Source organism: Phalacrocorax carbo, chromosome 1 (assembly GCF_963921805.1).
Source record: "Phalacrocorax carbo chromosome 1, bPhaCar2.1, whole genome shotgun sequence".
In the NCBI taxonomy this organism is placed as follows: domain Eukaryota; kingdom Metazoa; phylum Chordata; class Aves; order Suliformes; family Phalacrocoracidae; genus Phalacrocorax; species Phalacrocorax carbo.
Window position 1 is genome coordinate 134,804,652 of NC_087513.1, and position 25,305 is coordinate 134,829,956.

A 25,305-nucleotide genomic window follows, 5' to 3' on the forward strand; every position below is an offset into this window, starting at 1 on the left:
GTGCTCGTGAAGGTAAAGGCAGGGAGGAGGTCCCAAGGACATGCAAGAAGCAGATGGAAAGGTGTACTGAGGTACAGGAGCCTGTCTTTCCCCAGTCTTGGTTTCTCTCAGTGTCAGTCCAACCCTCTGATGGCAACAGAGCCAATGATCCTACATCCTTCCTACTCTAGCTTTGGTGAGGGGCTGCTGTAAAGGGATGGGCACAGGGTGGCAAGATGCAGGGGCAAGGGAAATCCAGAGAAGCTTCTAAGATGAAACTGAATGTTGTCAAGAAGGAAGCTGGAAAGGCACCTTCAGTGAGACAAAAAAGACCTCTAGATGCAGTTGCACCTTTTCTCTGACTCTTCCTCTTTCCACAATTCCCATCTCTGCTGGAGCAAGGATGGGGAGAGGTGGAAATGTTATGTGGCTAGATAGTGGATGGCATGGCAAAGACGAGCCAAGGAGGTCTTCAAAAGGCTCTTTAAGACTGGCTGCTCTGTACGTGCTGTGTATATTTCTACACGTGAGTCAGGATAAGCTACCTTTTACTTTCACCTGGAAATGTATCATCAGTTCCAAAGGAAAATGGTTCCCTCTGCCTTGTCCTGTCTGCTCTCATATTGGAAATTGTGTTTTGTCCTCCTTCAAACTGCTTAGCCTGATAATTTGCAGCACATGGATTTTAGGCAAAAATTACTTTATCCTGATCAGGCATGCATAAAATTAATTTTCTTCCATCAAATAATAATAGTAAAAAGTAAATATTCAATATATCAAAAACATTAACAGGCACTACCTTGATACATTGAGGGGGGTTAAATTCCATTATTGATATCCTTTTCTTACAAAAGCACTGGTTCTGCCCCTCCCCCACCCCAATATTTGATTTAATTTCTATTCCAAGGAAATAATATACATTCAGAAAATAACGTTCTCACCAAAAGCTGTGCATTTGCCCTGAATAAGGAAATGATCATAAAAGGCTTCAGAGGAAGTCCCTTGCAATGGAAAGGGTTAAAAAAATGTCAATTATATAAGTTTCTGAATACTCTTCCTTCAACAGAGTTTCAGTACAGTAGCTACCATGGCTCAGTGCTCCCCTGGCCATTTGAAAGGCTGTCACTCCCACCACCCACCCCACAAGGTGGTCCCCCTGGACTCACACACATGCAACCTTTGAGCTCTTTCTTCCGCAAAGTGGAAGCTGGCTGAGTTGTAGGAAGCAAAATATGAACTTCAGGGTAAAGATTTAATTTGGTTCTAAATGTATAAGAAAAGGGATGAAGTATTACTAAAAGCATTATTTATAGTCAGGAAGGAATACTCAGGTGCCCTTACACATCTTTTCTATACTTAAGTCATGAACACAGAGGCAAATCAGCAGCAGACATTCAGTTTGAGTTTGTCATTTCTCTGAGAACAGGCGAAGGGCAACTCACTTTCACTTTTCAGTTTTTATTAGGGCTTGTGCGCTTATAAAAAATTCATGTGTGCTATTGTCCTAATGGTCTGAGGAGGTAAAATTCTGTCTGACAAACCAAAGGAGGAAAGTGATGTTGCTCATAAAGCTTATGTAAAATCCTGCCTCTCTCAGGGTATTTTCTTCTCCGGTCCTTGTTATTCGCTTCCGTTAGTCTCGGCTGTGGGAACTCAGCAGTTAACATGGCTTATTTTCACACCTTTATAAAAGCCACAATCAAAAGCATTATGACCTCTGCCCTGAGGGCAAGGAGAAGAACCGGCATGTAGCAAAATACTTGTTCTTTTTCTCTAAAAGGTGAAGTCACCAATTATTCTTGTCCCTTCACACAGGGCTTCATTTGCTCAGTAAGCTTTAATTACTATAATCTAAACTTCAGTTTCGTTTGTCATCCTAGCTACCTGCAGTGGATAAGTTGTCTTCAAAAGTATTTCATGTGAATGGGCAGGACTGACTCCTTATACAGGCTAAAAATATTTGCTCTCTTAATGCCATGGTAGGTTCTATCCATAAGAGGATTAATTAAACTATGGCTGTGAATATACAGATATTATGGTCACCAACTGCAGAGCACATACACACACACACACACGCAGATAATCAGCACAGTGAAATGAATTAATGCCTGCAGAGAACTGTGTCACTTGATCTACCAGCAAATTTCTCCATCTGGGCCCTGTTGGCTGGCTCTGAAGTAAGTGCAAGGGACCTCATCCCAGTTTTGGGTCTTTTCAGGCAGGATTGAGTCCTAGCACACAGGAGACAGCACGGAGTGATCCAGACATCTTCTCCTGCCTCTACACAGACCCAGAGGATGCCAAGGGATGTCTGTCAGGGACTCCCCAAACATAGCCTACGGGGGCTTCATCTCACTGGGCAGGACTAACCCACACTTCATCAAGGGGTATCACAGATTACTTCACAAACCTGTTGTTGCAGAACTGAGGCTGCCACCAGCTGTTCCCTGGGGGACAGGGTGTCTGTAACCTTATGATGTCACAACACGCTATCAGCAACAATACCTTTTGTTTTTTAAGATGTTCGTGCAATAGCAGGCTTGCCAGAGCAGAGCAGAGAGCAGCACTGGCTCACCTACTACATGTCAGCTGTGACCATGGTATTTCACTTGAATGGGTTTGGAGTTCACAAGTAACCTTCTGTGATGCAGAGTCTAATATGGGTCTAAAGTACATCCAGAGCTGATCAGCCATTTTCCTAGTGAAGTTCAGGGCTCCTCACACCAGGGCAAGCCAATCCCATCTGTCCTAACAGTATCAATGAAAACTGCCTCAGCAATTTGAGATTCTCTTCCTTTGAAAGGATGAAGTGACAACAAGAAAAGTGGTCCACAAATAGATTGCAGGACAAAACATTAAGGGATAAGTTGATCTTGCACTGGCTTCATTGAAATTATGCTACAGTGAATATGGGTTCATGCCTCTATTGAACTTTTTGCCTTGCTACAGAAAGAAGTATGGGCAGAGCAAGCAGGCCGTTAGCACCCGAAATTTTAGAGATTTGTTACCGTAGGAGTAGGTACTGTTCATTTGTTGGCTGATACCTAGATCTTTGGGTGAACCCAGGGGTTCACTGTCAATTTCCTAGGTGACTTGAGGCTGAGGAGTATCCTGTCCTGCCTTCCTATGTCCTTCCATTTCCTGGCCAAAGCCAACCATGCAAGATCTTCATGAACCAAGTTGAAGTATGTCTAAGCTATTCAGGAATGAGGTGCAGAGAAAAGCAAAAAGGCTTAGATAACTTAGATAACTGTCTGCGCTTGCTGTGAACACAACCGCCATGCCTTGGATTTAGGGACTGAAACCTACTTCTTCTGTCGGCACATCATCACAGAGAGAATCTGCCAACTGCCAGCTGTTGAGTAGTCTCCAGCCTCCCCCACAGTCAGCAGTGGTGTTGCCACAGCTACTGAGGGGCTTTGCTGTTGTCCAGACTGACAGCCAAGTAGGGCACTGTACTTTTTTACATTTTTGACCAGGGGCAGGCAAAGGTTGAGCACCACGGGTGCAAGGCAAGTATTCAGCAGGTACGAAGCTGTGTTCGACAAGAATCAGAATAAAATAGGTACTAGCTGAGTGCCTTACCTCCCAACTACTGCCTGCTCTAGGAGACGGGAACAGTGCCAGGGAAAGCAGAAAGGGAAGACAGGGAAAGAGAGATGTTTTTCTCTGCTATACAAATAACAATTGACTTTTAATTAAACACATTTCAAGAAGAAGCTTTCTGTCTTTAGCTCTAGGCAGAGCAAGAAGCTGATTCCAAGTCTTTTTTGACCCCGAAGCACCACTGGCACTAGGACATGACCATGTCTTGCCCCTCTAGGAAAATGCCTACAGCACATACTAGGCTGATGAGACATACCAGCTCTGAGGACTACCTTCCAAGGCAGCCGCATGACCTAGGGTTCGTCACTTCTCATCAGGTCAGGGGTGAGACTGATGCTGAAACAGCATAGGCAGCTTAGGCATTTAAAGGATTAAGCTGCCAGTAAAGTGTGGTGGCACCTAAATAACACAAACCATTAGCATTTTTTTTCCCAGATATCACTATAAAGTTTAGAATATGTCCAGGTGGTATGAGGATGTCTTTTCGGAAAAGTAAACTACCCCTTATCTGATTTATCAATATAACTTTGCCATGTCTGTTTGCTTGCTGTCACCACAAAACATTACATTCTCAAGCAGTTTTCACAGAAAGTTGATGGTGAAAGTTTTTTCCTATAATCTAGAGGCTGCTATGCCTATATTGCAAGGTGTGTGTGTCTACAGTACTGGTTGTACTATCCTGGTATCTGTATAGCACAGCCCCTTCCCATTCAAAAGGCAGCATGAGTTCAGGCATCTGACCTAATGCATCAGTCCTTCTCTCATGCGACACAGATTTTTTTGGGACCTATAAGCAAATTGTCTGCTTGATGCCAACCACATGGTATCACCACAAGAACTGATGGAGTAGGTAGAGTGGGACGCTGGCTGGGCATAGTCTACCTGATTCACTCACATAACTTGCCCTGCCATTGTCCAGAGTTCACATATACCACAGAGGACCATAAAGCAAGTCTGGCTTAAGCACAGCACTTGGGAGTTTAATGCAGTTTGCCACTGGTTCTTACTATGCTGCCCTTGACAGTGTCCAAGAAATCCAGTGTCAAGCTAGTGCAGCTGAGTTTACCCTCAGCAGCGTTGCTGGCACACTGGAGACAGCTAAGCTCACAGATATTTTGTTAGTTTTGATTGGGAGCTTATTTTCAGTTAATCAAACACAAACAAGATAAAAGAGAAGTGAAATTCCTGTAAAGCAGTTTAGCTCCCTGGATTTCAGCTCTGGATCACATCTTAAGGCAAACAAAAAGGGGAAGAAACTCTGAAAAACATAATTTTTGTCAGTGCCTATGCTGTCATTCTCTGTGTAAGTGGCGTGCATGTTTATAGACTGCAGCTACCTGGACTAGTCTATCAGGACACACAGACCTTTATCATATAAGATAGCAGGACAATGGCAAAGCACAGAATGTGAAGAAAGAAAATGCAAGGAGAAGCTAGTAATATAAGCAAAAACCAGATGAGAGTAAAACCATCTCCATGACCATTACACAAAGAATAACAATTTTTAGTTTTATAAAATAGCCATGAGTCCTATCTTGCCTGTTCATATAAAAAAGGCAATACCCCAGTGTCAGCCATAAAATGGTATATAAAGAGGTAAAACCATCTTTCCATTCCCATTCACAGCTGACACACCCATAGACCAAGTTAGCCCCTTTTGCACAGCATCTGTCTGTAGTCCTTGTGTAATTGCTTGCCCCCTATAATTTCTAAAACTTTTTGGGATTTGCTGCTTTCCAGAACACATTTCCTGCAGTATGAGCCATACAGGTCTAACAGTCTGAAAATAAAAGTTCTGCTTTGGAAATACTTGGAGGTTTTTTTTGGATTGGTTTTTTGTTGTTGTTTTTTTTTGTTTGTTTGTTTGTTTGTTTGTTTGTTGCTCTATTATTTTAAAGCCAATGGTGGTCTGCCTTTATTTGTCAAAAGGCAGTGTGGAGGGAGAAACTCATAAACTAAAATAGTAAAAGAGGAGTTAGCCCGCTAGCTGCAGGTATGTATGATGGTAGGGGGGTCATTTCATCTCACTGCTGCATCTTCACAGCATTTCATTTGACTTGTTCTTTCTACAAGAAGGGGAGAGGAACAGACATCTCTGGGGCATAATTCAGCTCATCTGTTTCAGTCATTTATATTTTTTCGGTGGAGTTAAGGTTTAGTTTACCCTTACTTAGAGTTAAAATCAGACCTGCTTTTAAGCAGGATCAGAGATCTCAATTTCCCAGTTGAGACTAGAGCTTCAGTCTCCAAGTTATCCTGGGATCATAAAATATCATCCTGTCCCTAGGAAACTTTCCTGAATTTGACTAATCAATCAGTATTTTCAAATAAAAAAATAAGATTCTGCTTTAAAAAAAGGTCCCCCAACAGGGTCAAAATACATATTCTTTGACAGACAACTTGGGCACCCAGCTACATGCGTATGAGTCCAGAGCATCACTTGGACCTCTGTGCACTGCTGGAGGATAGAGTAGTTGATGTCAGAACCTTCCTTGCTTCTTCTCTAAGAGCCAGAAATGCCAGGTAAGCTCAGCGATGCTTCACTGAGACAAACGTGAATGACAGACTGTAAGGAGCAAATCTCAAGAAACACGTGCTCCAGTATATTCTGACATATTCATGTGCCTCACTCAGAGAGCACTAATGGAGGTGCCTCCCATACCTCACCTCTGATGCACATCTCCCAGGCCTGCCAACACAGCATGAAAACCCCACAAAAAGAGGCCCTGTCCAAAGCGATCACACTTCTGTGCCTGGTCACAGCTGGGAGCCCTGTAAAAACCACCTTACTCACAGGATCCTGGCAACTCCAGATGGACTGTGCTTATGTGGGAGGGAAGAGAAGTAGGAGCAGGGAGGATATGTGGCTGTTTGAAAATATTTGTATAAATATGTTCACTTCAAGTTCATTTCTAAAGGTGACACGAACAGTACGATGACGGATTGCTTTGTGCGTTTTTTTTTTTTTCCAGTGCAGCTTTGTTTTTTTATGAAACCACCAGTTTGCAGATTTTTGGCCAAGTTCATAGCATCAGGAATGACAGTTAAAGGCAAAAAGGATGCAAGATAATTACTTTCTTCAAATTCCATTCTAACACTCAAATCCCAGTTACGTTGCTCTTATCTACTGTTATAGCTGTCTGTTATTACTGGGCATCAGTAGCAGTGCTGAAATAGTTAAGGCTTTCTGTGATGTAGTGGTAAGCAGAAGTGTTGAACATGTACAATAGCCTTAATAGAATTCTCAGAGGAGGGGAATACTCTCTGCAGCTGGCAAACTGTGTGTTTATTTGTTAGGTAAAATGGAATTTCACTTCTGGTTTAATCTCATCACAGAATTCTTGCACTTTAATCCATTTTTGAGAGGCTTAATTATAAATATTCTGCTTTTGCCACCAAACACATGTATAAACAATGACATCTGAAAATTTAAATAATTGCGTATGAAAAGTTAGGTGCAATGTACAGACCACTGCTAGTTTTTGATATAAACTCTTGGGCTGAAGGTTGTCTAGTAGAATAAAAGACATTTCCACAAGATGGCCAGACTGGGAATTTGTTGTGGTTTCACAGAAGTGTTTCCCTTAATCAGCAAAAGTTCCTGTTTTAGGATCCTAGATTGCAGAAATGATCAAGAGACAACATAGGGAGATGATAAATCACATAAGGGATTCTGTGAACAGTGTTGAAATGTTAATAGTGGCTTCCTTCTAATGGAGCACTGGAACTAGCAAGAGCACACACAACAGCATACATGTGTCACCTTTCCAATTTGGAACAAACAAAAATCATTCAATAGGAAAAGGCTACGACGTATGTCCTAGGGGATGGTTTAGCTCTTTGCTTTCCTGGGATCTCTATTGGTTTTTCTCTCAGCTAAGGCTACATGTCCTGTGATACACTCTCTTGGAAGAAGCCAGTAGTGCATTATAGAAGGCAGTAAAGCATCTGAAATGTCAGGGAAGGACACAGAAAAAAGAGGAGTATGACACAAGTGATTCCCAGCTTTTATGAAGCAATTGCAATAGTGTATCCAAATGGAAACACTTCAAGGTTTTCTTGGATGTTCTAATTTTGAATCATCTGAAGAAAAGGTCCCTAAGTTTTCCATTAAAAGAAGATACTTATGTACAGAATGTTGATAAAAGTAAAAAAAAAAATCTCCCATCAGAAAATATATGTACTCAAACAAGTTCTCCAGTAGGCAAATTAGCCAGAGGATGTATCAGTTTAAAGGAACTGAGGATTCAGCCTCCTTTCTGAAAAGCAGATCTGTTTCATGGTGTGTGCTTGCTCCATGCATATGAGAGATCCACAAATCTGACAATGCTAGCGAATTTATCCAGGAAATCTCAGCTTTTTATTTTATGTAGGGTTTTAGAATCTCCCCACGTAGTCTGTTGGCCACACTAAAGCAAAGGACTCAATTAAGTACTTTATATTAGATTCTGAGACAAACTTGTAACTTTGTTCATGAACTGAACTCTAAATGCATTTACACACACAAAAAAAGCAAATAAAATATGACCCCAGTGAGTAAGAAGCTTTGACAGTATACACTAGACTCAAGCATTGGTCTTCTGCACCGCCAGAGAGATACCTCCTGAGTCTGGCATGTGCTTTGCATTTGCCTCTCCTTCCTTCAAACATGCAGAATCACAATGACATCTACAAAGGCCTAAAAAATCCAGATAGATAGATAGATAGATAGATAGATAGATAGATAGATAGATAGATAGATAGATAGATAGATAGATTATGATATATTGTTAGAAAATGCACACCACCCAGAGCTCTCACAAAGTAAGGAACATTATATAAATGTTCTATGTGTGGCAGACCTATGTATAAATGGAAAAATGCCATGGGTTTATAATTCAAAATTATGTAAGAAAACCAATATTGGCTCCAGTCAGTATGCAATGAGACCATTTCATACGCAGGAGGATTTGATAAGATTAGTTGATGACAATCCATTCTTGAAACACTTAAATAACTTTTACATATTTTTATCTAGAAATGCTTGCATGGAAGAAATGACTAGCTAATATAAGCCTTTTTCTCTGATTTCCTCCTAGAATGCATAAAACCGTGTACCAGTTTATGCTGCGAATTGATTTTTTTTAATCCACTGTGAAGTAACATATCTACTGTTTCAATTATTTCTACTTTGTATGTATTCAATTTTCTTTTCTAATTTACAGCTCCAAGAGTCAAACTGAGTCTTTGTGATCATGCGGTTCTCTGCCTGTAAAACTGGAACTGGAGACTGAGTTATGCCCTGTGAGCTGCCCCGCTGCCTCTATACAGGGCCTTAGAGTAACCTACTTGTCTGAAAGATTAACAGATGTGTAAGAGAGTGTAATGAAACAAGGGTTTGGATACCACCTCATCCACAATTCATTTGCTCTAATCCGTGTCAGCACTGCACGTGAAAAAGAATGAGGAGGAAAAAAACCTTTTTTTTTCCTAAATACTACAGGTTTGATCTTAATCACACACAAATTGTAGACATAGGTAAGAAGATTCTTACATAGCCACTTGTCTGGAAGAAAAAAATAGAGCTTAATATTTGGAATATTTCTGTATTAGGATGCACATTTTACTATTTTTCACATTGCGTGTTTGGGACTGGATTTACCTCACACCAGTTCAGACATCTGACTTTCAGGCTGGTCACCCTGGCTTCCCTTGTCAGCGCTTGAAACAAGCAGTCCATCTGACCTGTCTCGTGTAGCTGTCTGAGAATCAGAAGAATTTGGCGGTGGAGGTGTCTCCTTCTCTCTGTTGACTAGAAAGGCAGTCTAAAACAACTTTCAGCTACCTCAGTCTTGACAGTTGGATCTCACTGCAGGTTTACAAGTCCAATATTTACTTTCTGGTTTAAAATTGGTTGTGAAATACACAAGCATATAATAAAGTAGCCATCATTAGTCTAAGTGGAAAGAATTGCTCTGGATTTCTCCAGAAAACTTGAGAAATAAAGAGGCAACTGGGACAAAATTTCTTTCCATTATGGGCTATTTTACTTGCTCCTTAATCTGTTATTACAAACCACAGGTTAAAAATAATCCTTTATTCATATTCTTCACATACAGCTACATATGAATGTTTTCAGTGCATGTACATCACTCATTGATTTTAAGCAATCACTGTTAAGAGTCTTGTTATTTATTTCCTCATGTCTTTTCCCCCTACCCCCATATGTTAGCAGGTTTTGGGGTTTTTTTGTGTGTGTGCATGTTTTATCTTGCATGGATGAAAAGTAGATCTTTACATTATTAGAGTTCCTTAAATCCAAAAGCAAATCTACATTTTTCAATATTTACTATTTATAACATTGTCTTTATTCACTTTACTTGATACTAGAAATGATTGCCTATCTGGCTTTGCTTATGAAGAGATTTTTCTCTTCTCAGGCTAATGTTGCCACTGTAACTCTGTTGTCTCACAACTAGTGAAACTCATAAACTTCTTCTATGTTTTTTGTCTTAAACCACATTGTTGCTGATTGATGCTACACGGACTTGTTTTCTTATCAATTCTTACTTCTTCTCAACCATGCACGCAAACTGTCAATTACTCGTCTAGCTGGGGACCTGGAAGGTTCTCATGCAGTCATGCCTCTCCCAGCTGCCCTAGACTCTATCACTTTTTCACTGTCTGAATGGACATAAACTGCCATTTTTCACAACACAGTCTGATGCTCCATACAAGTTGCTACTCAATTTAATCAATTTTCCATTTTTATTTCAGTTTAGTTCTCAGTATAGCTTCTTATTCCACAAATGACAAGAAAAGTCACAGAAACTTTTGGAGTCCTCCTTTTTGTCCTTATTTATACTCTGATATGTCTTCAGCTACAGCTTCTTCTGCAAGTTTCCTCTTATCTCATTTACCAGTACTAAGTATTTTACAACAATGCAAAAGTTAAAGATTTTAATAACTGTAATTCCGCAACCATCAACAGGATGAATTTGGTTTTTAAATGCCCCTTACAGTATTACAGGAGAAGCAGAAATATCTATTACTATTGAGAAAAAGCTAAAAAGGAAATACTTAAAAGCCAGGTAAGACAGGAAGAAAATGAGCACTGATGAACAGAAACAAAAAGTCCTGTAAAAAATGAAGAAAAAATATCAGAAGAAACAAAGAATGGTAGCAGTATACACAAAGATATAATAAGGTATACAGTAAATTATAATTAGGAGTACTGGGCACTTCCAGACCAAATGCTTGTGAAAAGAGCCCAGTACCAAGCCACGCCGCTGGAGCCAAGGAGCGGGACACATCTGTAGGCAGGGTGGCTGTACTGCCGCCACCAGTGGTACTGAAAGGGACTGGCAACGAGCATCAGCTGTGCAAAGCTGTGGGGAAAAGGTGAATATAACTACTGAGTTTATAAACAGAACAGAGGAGGAGGAGGAGGAGGAGGAGGAAGAAGAAAGCTATATTGAGTTTCTACGGTAGCGTGGTTGTAGTTGCTATATTTAATAACATGATATTGGCACAGTGAGGAAGATAGAAGATTGAAGGCTGAAGAAGTCATCATACGAGTGAAAGGCAAAAGAAGCTTAATCTGTTTAGTTTACCGAAAAAAAGTGATTGAAAGGTTGCTCAATTTCATTATAGGATTTCTTGAATGAGAAAAGACACTGGGTCCGGAAAGCATTTGTAATTCAGAAGAGAAATGCATAGCAAGGAACACCGGCCAGAGAACCCCCAGTCTCTAAAAAACATTTACCTTTTAGAGTGTGTTTAGGTAGTTGCTGACATAAACTTCTAAACTTCATTTTCAAAGCAAGACTGCACGCTTTCAAGACATGCTTAAGCAAAATACACAGTATTTATAGAACATAACTGTAACAGCAATTGGGTGCAAAAAAAAGTATTATCCTTGAAGGCCACATTGTCCCTTATGGACTTGGGGGTGGGGGGGGAAGGGGGAATAAAATCTATGATTTCTAGAAGTCACTAATCCCCATCAGAAGAGAAACAACACATTAAACTATGCTCCAATGACTTGAAGCTTCATATGCTGGCTACAGTGAACATGGCTGAAGCTCATTGTAAGGCAGTCTGATTTTACTCTCTTCTCAGAGTACTTCTGTGCCTGAATCTTGTGACTGTAGTAAGGTTTTAATTAGAGCAATTTTTCTGTGAACTCCTAATATGATTTAAAGTTGAAAAGTGCCTACCAGTATCTCATTAAATGTTAGATATGAGTGGGATGTGGCTTTTCCCTTCCCTGGGGATTTTTGACATTTCATAAATGTCTTCTAAATTAGAATAAAAAAGAAAATGTAAAAAAGTCACAAATCTCAAATTCAATTTTTTTTAAAATCATGTCAGTTGAACCATTTCCATAATTTGCATTTTCGCATCAAACTTTTCAGATATTTTTAGATTGATAACTTTTAATTTTCAAGTAACAAAACAGTTTCAAAAATAAAAAAAAATGTTTTTCAGAAATCAGACAGTGGTTGGAAGTCAACAGCAATGGTTTTGGAATTTTTTCCAATAAATGAGAACATTATTCTAAAGTACCCTTTGCCTAGCTTCAACAAAGGGACTTTTTTTTTTAATAAAAAGCCATTCCTCAGAGAAAATGCCTGACTCCATCTAAAATGTATATCACTGCTGGAGCACAGATCTAATACAATATGTACTGAAAACATTATAGCTGAAAATTCATTTTTGTTCTCTCTTTAGGGTGATTTTAAATTGTTGTTCCGAAGACCATCTCAAAACAGTATGAATTACAAAAAAAAAAAAATCATATTAAGGACAATGGCTAGCGCTGGCAAGGATTTATTTTAAAAGACTGTTTCACAGATGGAAGACAGAGGAGCTGGGTAAGATATTTTTGAACACTGCTGTGGTCAAGAGCTGCTATTGAGGCTACCTTTCCTTAACTCAGAGGGAAGTACATCTGGAGGAAGTCAGCCTAATCATGGAAATCGTGAATGAAACTGGCCAGATGAACTTGCCATGAAGTACAGTCCCCATATTCAGGCAATCCAATCTTTTAATTAGATATGCCTTTCAACTTGGGAAAAGCTTTTACTGAAACTTCATTAATGCAAAAAGCTAATCAACTCATAGCTGCACTCACCGAGAGAGTTTTACCTTTAAACAATTCACCATGAAATAATTTGCCAAGCTACAAGCCTTGCCTGGAAGCATGTGTAGTACACGCTTTTCTGACTTGTTGCAAAACGTGTCTCCTCTTCCAATCAAGGTAGAAAAAGATAAGATGTCACCTCTATACGCAGTGGTGTGGTTGGCACACAGCACTTCTAGTCTGAGCAATTGAGTTTTTGTCCCCATTCTAACAGAGCACTGGAAAAATTATTAAAAAAACATAAAATACTCATTTCTTATTTACCAAAAAGACAATGTTACCCAATTAAAATCAACGCTACAGCATTACTAAAGAATGACAAATGAACTACCTTCAGAGAGAATAATTAACCAATTAAGAGAATAATTACCTCTTATCCTTCCCACTCACTAGATGGGACAGACAGGGAAAACACGACATAGAAAAAGACTACGTTGCTTCCTAGAGTAGTTTTTTAGCCATTTTGAGATACATAAAAACAGGGTTATTTTTTGTTTCATATCCAGAGATAGATATATGTACAACCGAGTTGGTCTGTGCTGTTATCTTTGTGGCATAACCCTGTCAGCCTTGACCTTGTGGAGCCCTGGTAAGAAGTAACAGCAATGGTAAAAGCCTGAGCATCTGAATGCTTTAATTCAAGTCATTCCCAGTGACAGGATTTTGTTTTCACCACGAGCAGATTCTGTTTCTGCTGGAAGGTTCAGGAGACAGCAAAATGCAGCCAACAAACTCATAAAATAGATCCTGTCAAACAATTATGGCTTCCTTGAAAAAGCAGGGGAATAGTTTGATTGTTTGAATAAGAAAAAGCAAAAGAACACACAGTCTAAGAGGTTTTGTTACAATCCTGACATCTGGGCTGCTTCACTTTCTTAACTTTTCATTTTTTCTTTGTCAGTTCCATGCAAATTTAAACTGCTTTTAAGTCAGTTTTTGATAAGCAGAGCACGCTCAAGCACAGAATGATGCAGTGCAGGAAGGTAGTACTCTCACTGCTGTCTGTGACCATCTACATGGTTCCCCGGAAAATTAAGAGGTGCTTCTAAGTGGACCACACCCTATAAAGGGATGGGTATCAGTGTCTCCTGGCCTCATATAAATTTTTAAAGTAGCTCTGTTCATCATATTTTCGTGCAAACCTATCAATAAAGTGTTTTGATTGCCATTGCACACACAAAGGAAAATGCCCTTCTGCAGAAAAGAGGTAAAAAATACAATCATTTATATTGATGAAATACTTCAATTTTTAGTTTCTCAGTAGACCATCTTTTAATAGAAATAGCTTCTCACTTATGTGACAGATATTGATATGTCCTCATTGTAATAGTGTGTCCTGGTTTCAGCTGGGAGAGAGTTTATTTTCTTCACAGTAGCTTGTATGGGGCTGTGTTTTGGATTTGTGCAGGAAACAGCATTGATAATATGGGGATGTTTTAGTTGTTGCTAAGTAGTACCTACTCTAGTCAAGGACTTTTCTAGCTTCCCATGTGCTGGGTGCACAAGGAGCTGGGAGGGGACACAGCTGGGACAGCTGACCCCAACTGACCAAAGGGATGTTCCCTTTTGGTGTCACACTCAGCATACAAAGCTGGGGGAAGAAGAAGGAAGGGGGGGGACGTTTGGAGTGATGGCATTTGTCTTCCCAAGTAACCATTACGCGTGATGGAGCCCTGCTTTCCTGGAGATGGCTAAACACCTGCCTGCCCATGGGAAGCAGTGAATGAATTCCTTGGTTTGCTTTTCTTACACACAAGGCTTTTGCTTTACTCAATAAATTGTCTTTATCTCAACCCATGAGTTTCCTCACTTTTACTCCTCTGATTCTCTCCCCCATCCCACTGTAGGAAGGTGAGTGAGCAGCTGTGTGGTGCTTGATTGCTGACTGGGGCTAAACTACAACATAGTGTCATTATTGATAATTTTTTTAGAACGTAACTGTACTATCTTTTCTATGAAGACATGTACCGAGGAACATTTGTTATGTGTTATCCCTTTTTTGTAACGTATTTTCTGCTGCTATTGAGTCACTTAATTTTCCCTTCAGACATACTGGAAGTCCTGGCTGAATTCTCCAGAGCCTTAATCTTTGGTAGAATAAGGAAAGACAGCGCGCTATGTCTACTTCACACAGGCAGGGAGGCCTAACACCACATGCGAGCTACTGAGGATCAAAGCTTTTTGCTCTTATGCTCCCTTCTCTTTGAGGCAAGATATCTCAATTAACTCCAAGCTTCTAGGGAGAAGAAATAAGGAGGAAAAGCGACTACTTCATCAGGGTTTTTAACTTTACTATTAAGGATCTACTATTAAGAATAATGATGCATTCTAGAGTGCATGACTATAATTCCATGCCTTCAAATAAAAAAATATTGTTTTCTTGACATTGCCTAGTTTAGAAGTGTTTCATTTCCAAAGCTCATGTTACTACAGCGAAGAATAGTGGTGCCAAATACCGGCAAATTAAAGCCATAGTCATGTCATATTGCAGATATTATATATAAAAACAAGACACTGAGTTGTTTACTTCCTCCTCCTGCGGAAGCTTTTTGATGCATCCATGAAGAAAAGTAAATTGCTTCTCTCTGCTTTCTTTGGGGGGAGAGGGGGAGGGGAGAGGGAGAGGAGAGGAAGCGGTTAATACATCTAAGCATCAATCTCAAAAAACATTTTTTTCTCCACAAAGAACATTTCCCAAAGGAAAATAGACTTGCCATTTAAGCAATAGAGTTCATATGGTTGCACTGTAACTCAAACATAGCTTTTGGGGAGTAAGATGTCAATGGCCCAGCTGCCCTAGCAGCCATCTGCAGTGTGCACTGATGTTGAGACTGGAACGTGGCAGCCTTAAGGTACGCTGCAAATGAAAGTCTTTTTCCCAGACTCCAGGGGGTCCCATCAACATTATTTCAAATGAAATATTAACAGGGGTTATTCATAAGTAATACTCCTAGATGATCTAATAGAGTCAAGGCTTGCAATTATTTGAAATGAATGAGCCACAAGAGCCTATGTTGTTGCTTCAGAGTGGGTTTGCAGTGCTTATGTGTGTGAAAGAGTGGCACGGAGTGTTCCTCAGAGAGCCACTAAAAGCCGCCAGAAGGTCCTGGAGGGTGCGACAACAAAGCTGGAGAGCCCCAGTACCGTGCCAGGGTTATGAAACAACCAGCAGACTGGTGTGCACAATAACTTCAGCTCCTCTCTGATGCTTGAAATAGGCTCCGCTGAATGCCAGCCCTCCCTGCTGCATTATAAAACCTGCTGAGGAAGTGCCATGAGTACACAAACTACATCCCAGAGGTATTCAGACACATCTTATCGCATATTTTTAGCTGTCATGCATGGCAGCAGCTACTGTTTTTGTAGTACAGTAAATAACACTGTCTTCACTACACAGAAAAGTAAACTTTAAAGTTTACATTAGTACAGTGGAAAAAGTGACTGATTTACTGAGGCTTTTGTTTTTTTACTTTCATAGAGTAGAATCCTCTGTAGACCAAATGTATCAGTCTTTATCCAGTATCCCATCAGTCAGCTTTGCAAGAATGAAAGGCAGCAAGAATTTCCCTAGAATTTGTACATAAACACTTTAAGACCCAAAGATTGACCAGGACACCTCATCTCTGCGGCCAAGCAAAATCAAACAATTTGGTAATTTCTAGCAACAAATTCAGGTGCTCTGTTTAACATCTGCATTCTTCCTCCTGCTTTTCTCACAAGAAATATGGATCCTGCTGGTTTTTGTCTTCTTACCTGTGTAGCAGACCCAAATCTTTGGTTTTGCAGAACTGGAAGTGATTGTTGAATGGAAGAAAAATATTTCTTCCTATAATGGATGCACGATCACAGCATATATAACTGTGCCAAAGCGCATCCAACATAGCTTTAATTGAGATATTGAAGATACTGTACTGAAGTAATTGTTTCAATAAGTCACAGCAACCAGACACATGCTCACTTACTCTTGACCCTCGTTTTATTTTGGAACTTTTTCTTTTTTTAAAAGAGCTTCAGTCTATGTGAGTCTCTTTGTTACATAGTGTAGGACAAATCTCTGTGTCCAAATTCAAATACTTTATGGAATATAACAATAGGTATTGAAAACACTGTCTGAATACAAGATTTAGTTGTATCTAGATTTTCCAAACCTAAAAAAAAAAAAAAGCTAAAGCAGGTTTCATGATACTCTTAATTTAGGTAAAAGAAGGAATATATGTTATATGTTAAAACTATAATGGGGAGGGAAAATACAGTTATATAAGAACATTGGAAATGAACAAAACAAGTGACTGCTAAAGCATTTCTCTGTAGACACATGACTGAAGAGTAGATCCCTGTGGTTACCTGACAGCGCAGCCTGAATTCACAAGGGTTTAAAGAGCATGACCATTTTTACTATGGTCAAGAAAACTGACAACCACTAGGATGTTTCTTTTTAAATCCACTTAATGCCCCTGAACAAATTTTTTTAAAGTGGAAATTTGTTTGCAGTTCCCCCATCAGAATCAATAAGTATGTGACATAGGGACAGCATATTAAATATCATGGTACTAGTTTAGGACCATCGGGTCTACAACAGGAATTTACAAACACCTAATAAAAATAGGGATGGTCTAATTAGTTAAGCAGCTTGTCAGGTGCTCAGAGACCCATTTAAGCCAAGTAAGCTCCAGTTAACATATCTCATGATCATTTAATTACTCCTGTATTTCCTCTTCAGATCCAGAGACTAGAGTAAAAGTAATTTGTCAGAAAATTGCCTCCCTTCCACGTCACTTCATTATTGCTTTTTTACCATAGTGCTGCACCAAAATATATCACCTCTTTGTTTTGTTACATGAAAGTGTAAGAAAGTAAAGCACCTTAGGTGCTTTACTTCCTATGAAAACAAACAAATACACAATAATATAAGCTCTGAGAACAGCATCTATTCCTTTTTCTTTATTGCTATTTCTCCTCATTTCTTCCTTTTTAAAAAAATTTTATTATGGCATCATTTTAACCTTATTTCAAAATAAAAAACGTGCTGTATTCTTGAAGCTTTCTTTCCTTGATAACTTTTGGCACTCAAAAAAGGAGAGGTTACTGTCTCAGACTGGTCTGCCAGAAGCCCAAAAATCTTGAAAACTCTCCAGATATGCTGGGTATAGTAGATGCCACATAAAAGCAGTCATTTACTGCCAAAGGGGATTGACTTCATTGACTTTGGTTTTGCAAGTCTCTGCACCTATTAGAATACAATGCTTTTATTGCATTTGGTAATGCATTTAGTGATCCAAAGCAAAATGAAGTGAATAGAGGGACTCCCAGACGTTTCAGTGAGCTTTGAATGAGACTTTTTTTCTGCACAGATTGCTCCCTGGGGAAGGAACATGTGTTCATTAAACATTGTGCATTAAAGTAACACAATATAAATGCTATGCAACTGTGTAAAATACAGTTGCTATCACTTACTTGACTTAAAGTATCCTCAAATGTTTTGCTTTATGGCATTAAAAGTAATTCATTTTCTTGGACTGCTGTTGTTAAGGTTTGGTTTATATAAGTGTTTTAAGAAGAAGGCAATCTGAAAAATACCCAATTACTAGCACAGTAGAGAACTCATTACTCTTTCAAATGCCTCTTTTGAAAATGCTTTAAAACTTTTGATTCTGTTGATTCAACAAAAGAGAAGGTATTTAAAAATAAACAGAATAGCAAGAGAATAGTAATTCAATTCTCTGAAGAAAAAACTATTTTCTAACACTTCTCAACAATTCTGCGTTATCATACCTTGACATCCGTCATTTTACTCCCCCAGCTTATACACAGCTGGGACCATAAAATATGCAGAGGCATATTCTATGTCTCTGTGTCCCTTATGATGCCCAGACATTCCTTAGTCCATATTTTGATTAATATATACTTCCATTTTTGTGCCATGGGTCTGATACTTCCAGCAGGCTTTGGATCTAAGCATGTGCTGAGTATTGAGTATTGCACAGATGTACAGTAAGTTACATCAGATTCCTGATTTGTGTGCCATAGAGTTTCTCTGCATAGATGAAGTCCAGCAAACTTGAGGCACAAGGGAGTTCACAGGCTCATGCACGGGACTCGCATAGAAAACTCAGGGTTTCCTGAGGGTTTCACTGAGGATGTGTGGTCACACAGATCACCCAGCTGGCAACCAGGATTTCTGCTCAGCTGGCCAATCTACAGAGCTACTGGTGTAGCTGGAAGCATAAACATTTATCTAGCCAAAGTTTCCAAGTGGAAAACAACAACACAACCAGAGGAATCTGGATATGGAGCATATGTGGCTAAGACTTATACACATGAACCTGTGGGAAGAGGAACAGATCATAGGAACCCTGCTATTTTGGTTCACCATTCCTGGCCATCCCAGCAATGGGTTAGCCAAACTAGAGGGAGGGTATGCAACCCCAACTTTCTGAACAAGTTCCTTACCACCCCCTGTCACAGCCAGTAAGGGTAACGCTGGTCACAGGACCCCTCACTAGTATTCTGTAACAAACCCAAAATAATTTCATCACTATAAAAGAGGTTGACACCATGGTGAATATTTCTTTGCAGGTACTCCCTATACATAAAATCATTATTTCACGTCCATCCAGGAAGCAGGACGTGGTATTGCTCAGCTTATGCTAAAAGTGTAGAGGAAGAGACCCTTTCTGCTTTCTGAAACAGGCACTGCAGGCCTCCCTTCCTAGAACAGGTTTGTTGGGACGTAAACTCTCTCATGGTTTATTTCTACTTTTTGTAACAAAGAAATCAACTTTGTACAGGAATAAAGAAAGACATGCATATAGATTTCTCTATTACTATGTTGCTGATTTTGGAATTCGACCCTATATTCTTACTCAGAATTTCAAAATACTATGAAGATAATTCCACAGAAATACCACAAAAATTGCCAAAGAAATATATTTATATTTCATTTGGAAGAGGCTTTCTAGATGGTTGTCTTATGTGCAGCAAACATGAGTCTCAGCTGGAATTAATTTAATTTCTTCCCTTCCCTTCCCTTCCCTTCCCTTCCCTTCCCTTCCCTTCCCTTCCCTTCCCTTCCCTTCCCTTCCCTTCCCTTCCCTTCCTTTCCCTTCCCTTCTTTGTTCAGCAGTCTCAATCTTATATTAAATTTTCAATAACTGAATGCCTAACGTCTATGTTGCTGTGATCTATCATTATGAAATCTGTGTATCAAAATTAATATGAGTTCTTAATATGGAAAAGAGAAGTTTTAAGCAAACAGAACCCTGTCATGTCATACCAGGGTTGAGAACAATATGTAAGTAGTTAATTCTAAACAGTATAACTTCCATCATCTAGATAGCAACTTGGAAACTGACAAAAAAAACTAACTAGGAATCTTCTCATCACAATTCTTCTTTGCCTTTTTTAGGTAAAGGAATTACTCCCTTTAAAGTTGGTGAGTTTTGAAGCTTTGTTGGTTTTTTGTGGTAAAGCACTACAAAAATAGAGAAAATGTGAAGAAACTCTTGGTATGAGACAGCGGGTAAATTAAAGGTAAAGTTAAGTTGTATAAATGTGTGTTAATAAGAACAGGACACAGAGAAGGATGGGGGAAAAAATATAACTCTTATATTCAAATCTAGGCTGCTTTCACAAAGCAAAGTTGCATCTGTTTTTTCAGTACTCTTGCAAAAATAGCCCTCCTGTCATGTCTTATTCTGTTAGACATTCATGCTTGGAGCAATTTTTAAATGGATGTTTTATTGACAGCCTAACTTCCTGTGTCTTGGCAATATGTAGACAGGACTTAGAAAAACATTACTTTTTAAAAGCCATTTTGGGACTTCAGATTTAACACTGATTTGATTCAATTCTTTTCATGTTTTTATTTCTAAATGCATTTCAGCTGGACAGATTTTATTAAGAAATACAATTTTAGTGTTAAGTTATCAATGAGGCTTTAAAATAGCTAGGCACCTGCAACTGCAACAGCAAGAAAAGCTTGCTGCTTCTTTGTGTAAGGAGTCACATACCAGTGATATGAGACTTGCATGGCTATACACAGCTATCAAGCTACATGTGCACACAAAGCCTGTTTTGAAGTGCTTTGGTTTGGGTTAGTCCCTTGTTTCTTCAGGCACCTGATTCATCCGAGGTATGAGTCAGCTGGCAGGTATGCTAGCATTTACTTTAGAATCACATTTTTAAGTCAACTGGCACACATCCAAAAGCCCCCATGACTATTAACTCACTTATATAGAGACCAAAGTGGTAAAGTACCATTCAGCTGAATTACACAGTGGATTTGAAACAACCGGATGTAGCCTGACTAAAATCAGAGTGCTGGGCTCTCTGGTGAGGTACTTTTCTTTAGTGCCTATCTTCTGGCAAAAGAACACAGCAGAAAACACTAGGAGAGGATGGAGTACAGCCAGAGCATCACCGTTCTCTGACAGCTGCTGAGATAAATCTATTTAATCCTGAGGTTGGAGAAGAACCTCTCTGATAATCAAATAGCTACAGTCAACATATTCTGGATCTTCTCATTTCCCCCACTCAGCAGAAGGCCAGAAAATTATCCAGCAAATATTTTTCTACTCAAACGAGGCAGAATACAGGGGAAAAATATTTCAGCTGGATCAAAAGCATATGATGAAAAGTCTTTCTAAAATGTATGTGTTTGGGGCACCCCAAAGCTGCAGAGCTTCTTGGCAGGTATGTTTGCCCAGTTGGAAATGTAGGTGGAAATGTCCATTACAGTGTTTGTACCACCTCTAATTCTCAAGCCAGTTAATTTGGAAGAAACTTGGAATATATTAGCATGGAATCTTGTTGTACCATCTAGACAGTCTTTGGTGACTCCAAACTTGCTGTCTACAGAGTCTGTATGCTCCTTGCCAAGATTATCTCTTTGTTGACTTTCTTTTTAGAGTGTTCACTTAGTAATATTGACTGAATTGTCTGAACAAATGTTTAAGAAATTATCCCTTTGAAATTCTGAGTTAATATATGAAAGGCTTTCAATTTGCATGGAAAATCATACATATCTCCAAGTGAACAAGTGAAGCTGAACCAACTGTTGTAGTCACCAGATTTTTAAGTGATGCTTTCTCATTACCAACAGAAGCGTAACACAATCTGTGCAGTTTTTGACGTTGCCCTACATATACTCCACTTGAACAAATTACAGTATTTGGAATGAGACTAAATATGATACTGAGTATAAAGTAGAATAAAATACAACATGCTGTTTGGAATAGATCATGATCTGTACAAGCAGTCAAAATTCATGTTTTCATTGCTGCTAGAGCAGTTTTATGATCCCGGTCCCTGTGATGCAAGACTGCTGTAAAGAGGACTCTTCAAGGAGTATGTCTCATGACTCCTTAGACTATTGTAAACTGATCTACCTCTGAGCTCTCTTCCAGAAAATTGTACAAAGCCTGAGCATGCACATGAAATTCTGCTGGGAGTGCTATCAGCAGAAGCATTCAGGCTGTGCCCATGCTAAAAAGAGCTGTCAGCCTGACTAAACAAAGAATCCAGTCTGTAATCTGTAAACCCATCTACAGCATCTGGCCTGGATTAAACAGACCACAAAATTCGATTGAGAGGATATTTTTTTGCCTAGACAGGATGAAGGCCTGCAGAAAACGTTTGTATGAGAACATGGACAAATTCTGCTGTGAAGCAAAGATATCAGCAATTCCTCACTGAAAAGATTCTCCAGAGAAACCTTCTAGGTGTATACGTATTTTATTTACACACACACATATATATTTATGCATATTTATATATCCATTGAACTAAGTGCCATATCTAGAAACATCAAGATATTTGAGACTCTGACAGTCCAGAAAAGATCAGACAGAGTTTATAAAGTCCCCAGTCAGACAGAATGTCCAATTTTCATGAAAGTGCTTTCAGAAAGCCAGTCAGGTACCTAAATACTTCAGAAAAATCTGGCTTCTAAATGCTGAAAACTAAGTGTCAAAACTGGCAAAAACTCAGTAAAAATCCATACTGCTGAACACTCCATCCATCCTACAAACCAGCAGAAACCTGCCTTAATCCAAATGCAAGGCTATTGCAACAGTTTAACACCACACCCCTACCACTTTCACCAGTGTTCTTATCAGATGCATATTTACACAGAACTTTCAGAAACTTTAAAATTAGTACAAGTATTTCTTCTTCATAACAAATCAGTGGTACAAAATTATTTCCTTACTTTTGGGAGGGAAGCTCTTGATCCTGAACTTTGCGTGGTCATTGTCAAAACTGTAGTGATACCCAGTGCGACTCTAGCTGGAGCAGCATCCATGTTGATCCAGAAAGAAACCCAGGACAAAATGACAATCAGCAGGCTAGGAATGTACATCTGGATTAAATAGTATCCCATCTGACGCTCCAAATGAAACTTGACTTCAATGCATGTAAACTTTCCTAGAACACGAAATTACTTTCATAAATGCTTTTTGAACATTTTTATCGTGTTTTCTGAATATGTAAGATGGGTGGCCTGTTTCCTAACCTAACACTGTGAGCAGGTCCTGATACACAAATGCCAGTCAGTCATTTGTCGCACATTACCTTGGGAGGCGCATGGGACCCCTGAGTCATGTTAACTGAGAAAACAAATATTAGCACGCTTGTTTCACCTCTGAAAAATATAAAGTAACGTTTCTTTTCTCAAATTTTAATAAGATTTTACTTCAGTCAAATATAATGTTCAGTATTAAAAAGGGACAGTATTTTGTTCTTTTAATTATATGTGATTAAGCAAGCATACTTAAACAGAAAAATCTGTTTAGTCTTACAGTCCTATGGTAGATCACACCCCTTCTCATTCTGGTCATGTTATTTGCCTGCGTCTTGTGGATTGTTTCTCACAGTAGAATCAACTCAAAGGCTACTTTGAATTTTGCCAGAAGTCTAACTGCAGGAAACCCACAATCATCTTTTGTGGGAGGTGAGTGATTCTTCAACCAACAAATAGCTGCTCCACAGGGGTAGAGGAGGACAGAAGTTTAGGATTGCCTGACAGGGGAGCTAGTTGGGCAGTTGAGGATGCAAAGTCCTGAGCTGCACCAGTTCATCAGCTACCCACCCAACCACTCTCTGTTGCTCTCCAAATTACTGTGTATCCTGACTGTGGTTTAGGCACTGGGAAGGCTCTCACTCCAGGCAGTATAAAAGTCCAAGTATAAAAATGTCTGTTCCTGAGATGTCATGGTAATGGTTTCAAAGGAGCCCTTTGGTCTTGGTTGGGCAAATGCACGAAGATGCTTCATCCTTTCAGGTGAAATTAGATTTTTTGCTCCTTTTTCTGATGGATGCATTTTTTTTAATGAGTCTGGAAAGCTGAATGGCAGGGTGTGAGAGTTCATGTAAAGGACAGTGCAGAGACTGTTTGGCAAAGAGAGGAGGGGATAATAACTGAATAGTACCTTTTGGCAGGACAGAAGCTCATATATGAGTGGCCTGACCTGCTGAGTTGCCTGACCTGTGACCCTGAAGGCATACTCTGAGACATGGATAGCAACTGATCCTGACCAGTCTGCCTGTACAGAAGGGAACTCGAAAGGTGTGAGGTGGCCACGTGTGCCAGCAATGGCATTAGAGTAGCCCAATCTGTTGCATGCTCTCCTGCAGTGCCACCCGGACAGAGTGCCTTGCAGTGTGGGTAGGAGGAGAAGTCAGAATAATACAGCTTTTATCCACATCTGAATTTCACAGCAAACCTGAAGGAGCATGCTACAGAGAAGACAGCAATGTGGTGCCTGTAGGCAAAGTTTTCTTTTCCTTGAACACTGCTTTTCAGTTCCCCTGGCTAGGCCACACACTTTTAACTTTTGGTAATTAGATGTTTATATTTTTTTAACTACATGTAATGGGAGCTACTAATTTGCATTTTTATCCTTTATGGGGAGTCTTCGTAGGTATACAAGGAAACTGTTACTTATGCTCTCCCCCCTCTCTTACTTTCAGTGTTTGATCCTGCAAAAATGGGTAATCTGACAGTAATTAGAAAAGCAGATGAACTGACTTATTCAGAGTTTGAGTTAAGTGCTGGGAAATGGCTAAACTTTGTATCAGCCAAATTACAAACGGGTAAGCTCTGTCCATTGGAATTTCCTCTCGGTTATTCCCTTCAAGTGTGAGAAAAGATGAGAAGCCCCAGCAGTTCCCCCTCCCATGGGTCTTGGACCATGGAATCACAAAGTTTTCCTTCCTTGGCACTTTGGGCCCCGAAATGAGAAGTTGTATTTGTACAAATTAAAAACCATCATTTTCTTCTCATAAGCAATGAATGTGACATTTTTGGCAGAGGCAGAACCTCTCATGCTATATTATTTCACAGAATGATACAACCAGATTGGCTTTTAGGCTGAAATGATGAAAAAGCTATTTTAGATGAGAGGTATTATATCTAATTCCAGCATGCACCCAGCAAACCATTTTCTAAATGTTGTCCCTATTAAATAAACTCCAAGCAGCTAAATGCAAATTTTGACAGAGTTCTCTCTGCTCTGTGAAGCCAAAGAGAGAAAACACAGCATTTGAAATGTCAAAATAGCAAATATAGGAAAAAGAGTACAGTATTAAGCAAACATTTA

The 25,305-nt window shown here is 39.5% G+C and overlaps 1 protein-coding gene across 1 annotated transcript in view; it reads right to left on the minus strand.

The window, feature by feature from the left end:
• The window catches only part of GLRA2 (glycine receptor alpha 2), a 128,197-nt gene that overhangs the window by 58,602 nt on the left and 44,290 nt on the right, over positions 1–25,305 (minus strand). The window contains exon 7 of the mRNA XM_064475090.1: positions 22,917–23,131. Coding sequence (XP_064331160.1) covers positions 22,917–23,131 — 215 coding nt within the window. The remainder of the gene's footprint in view (positions 1–22,916; positions 23,132–25,305) is intronic.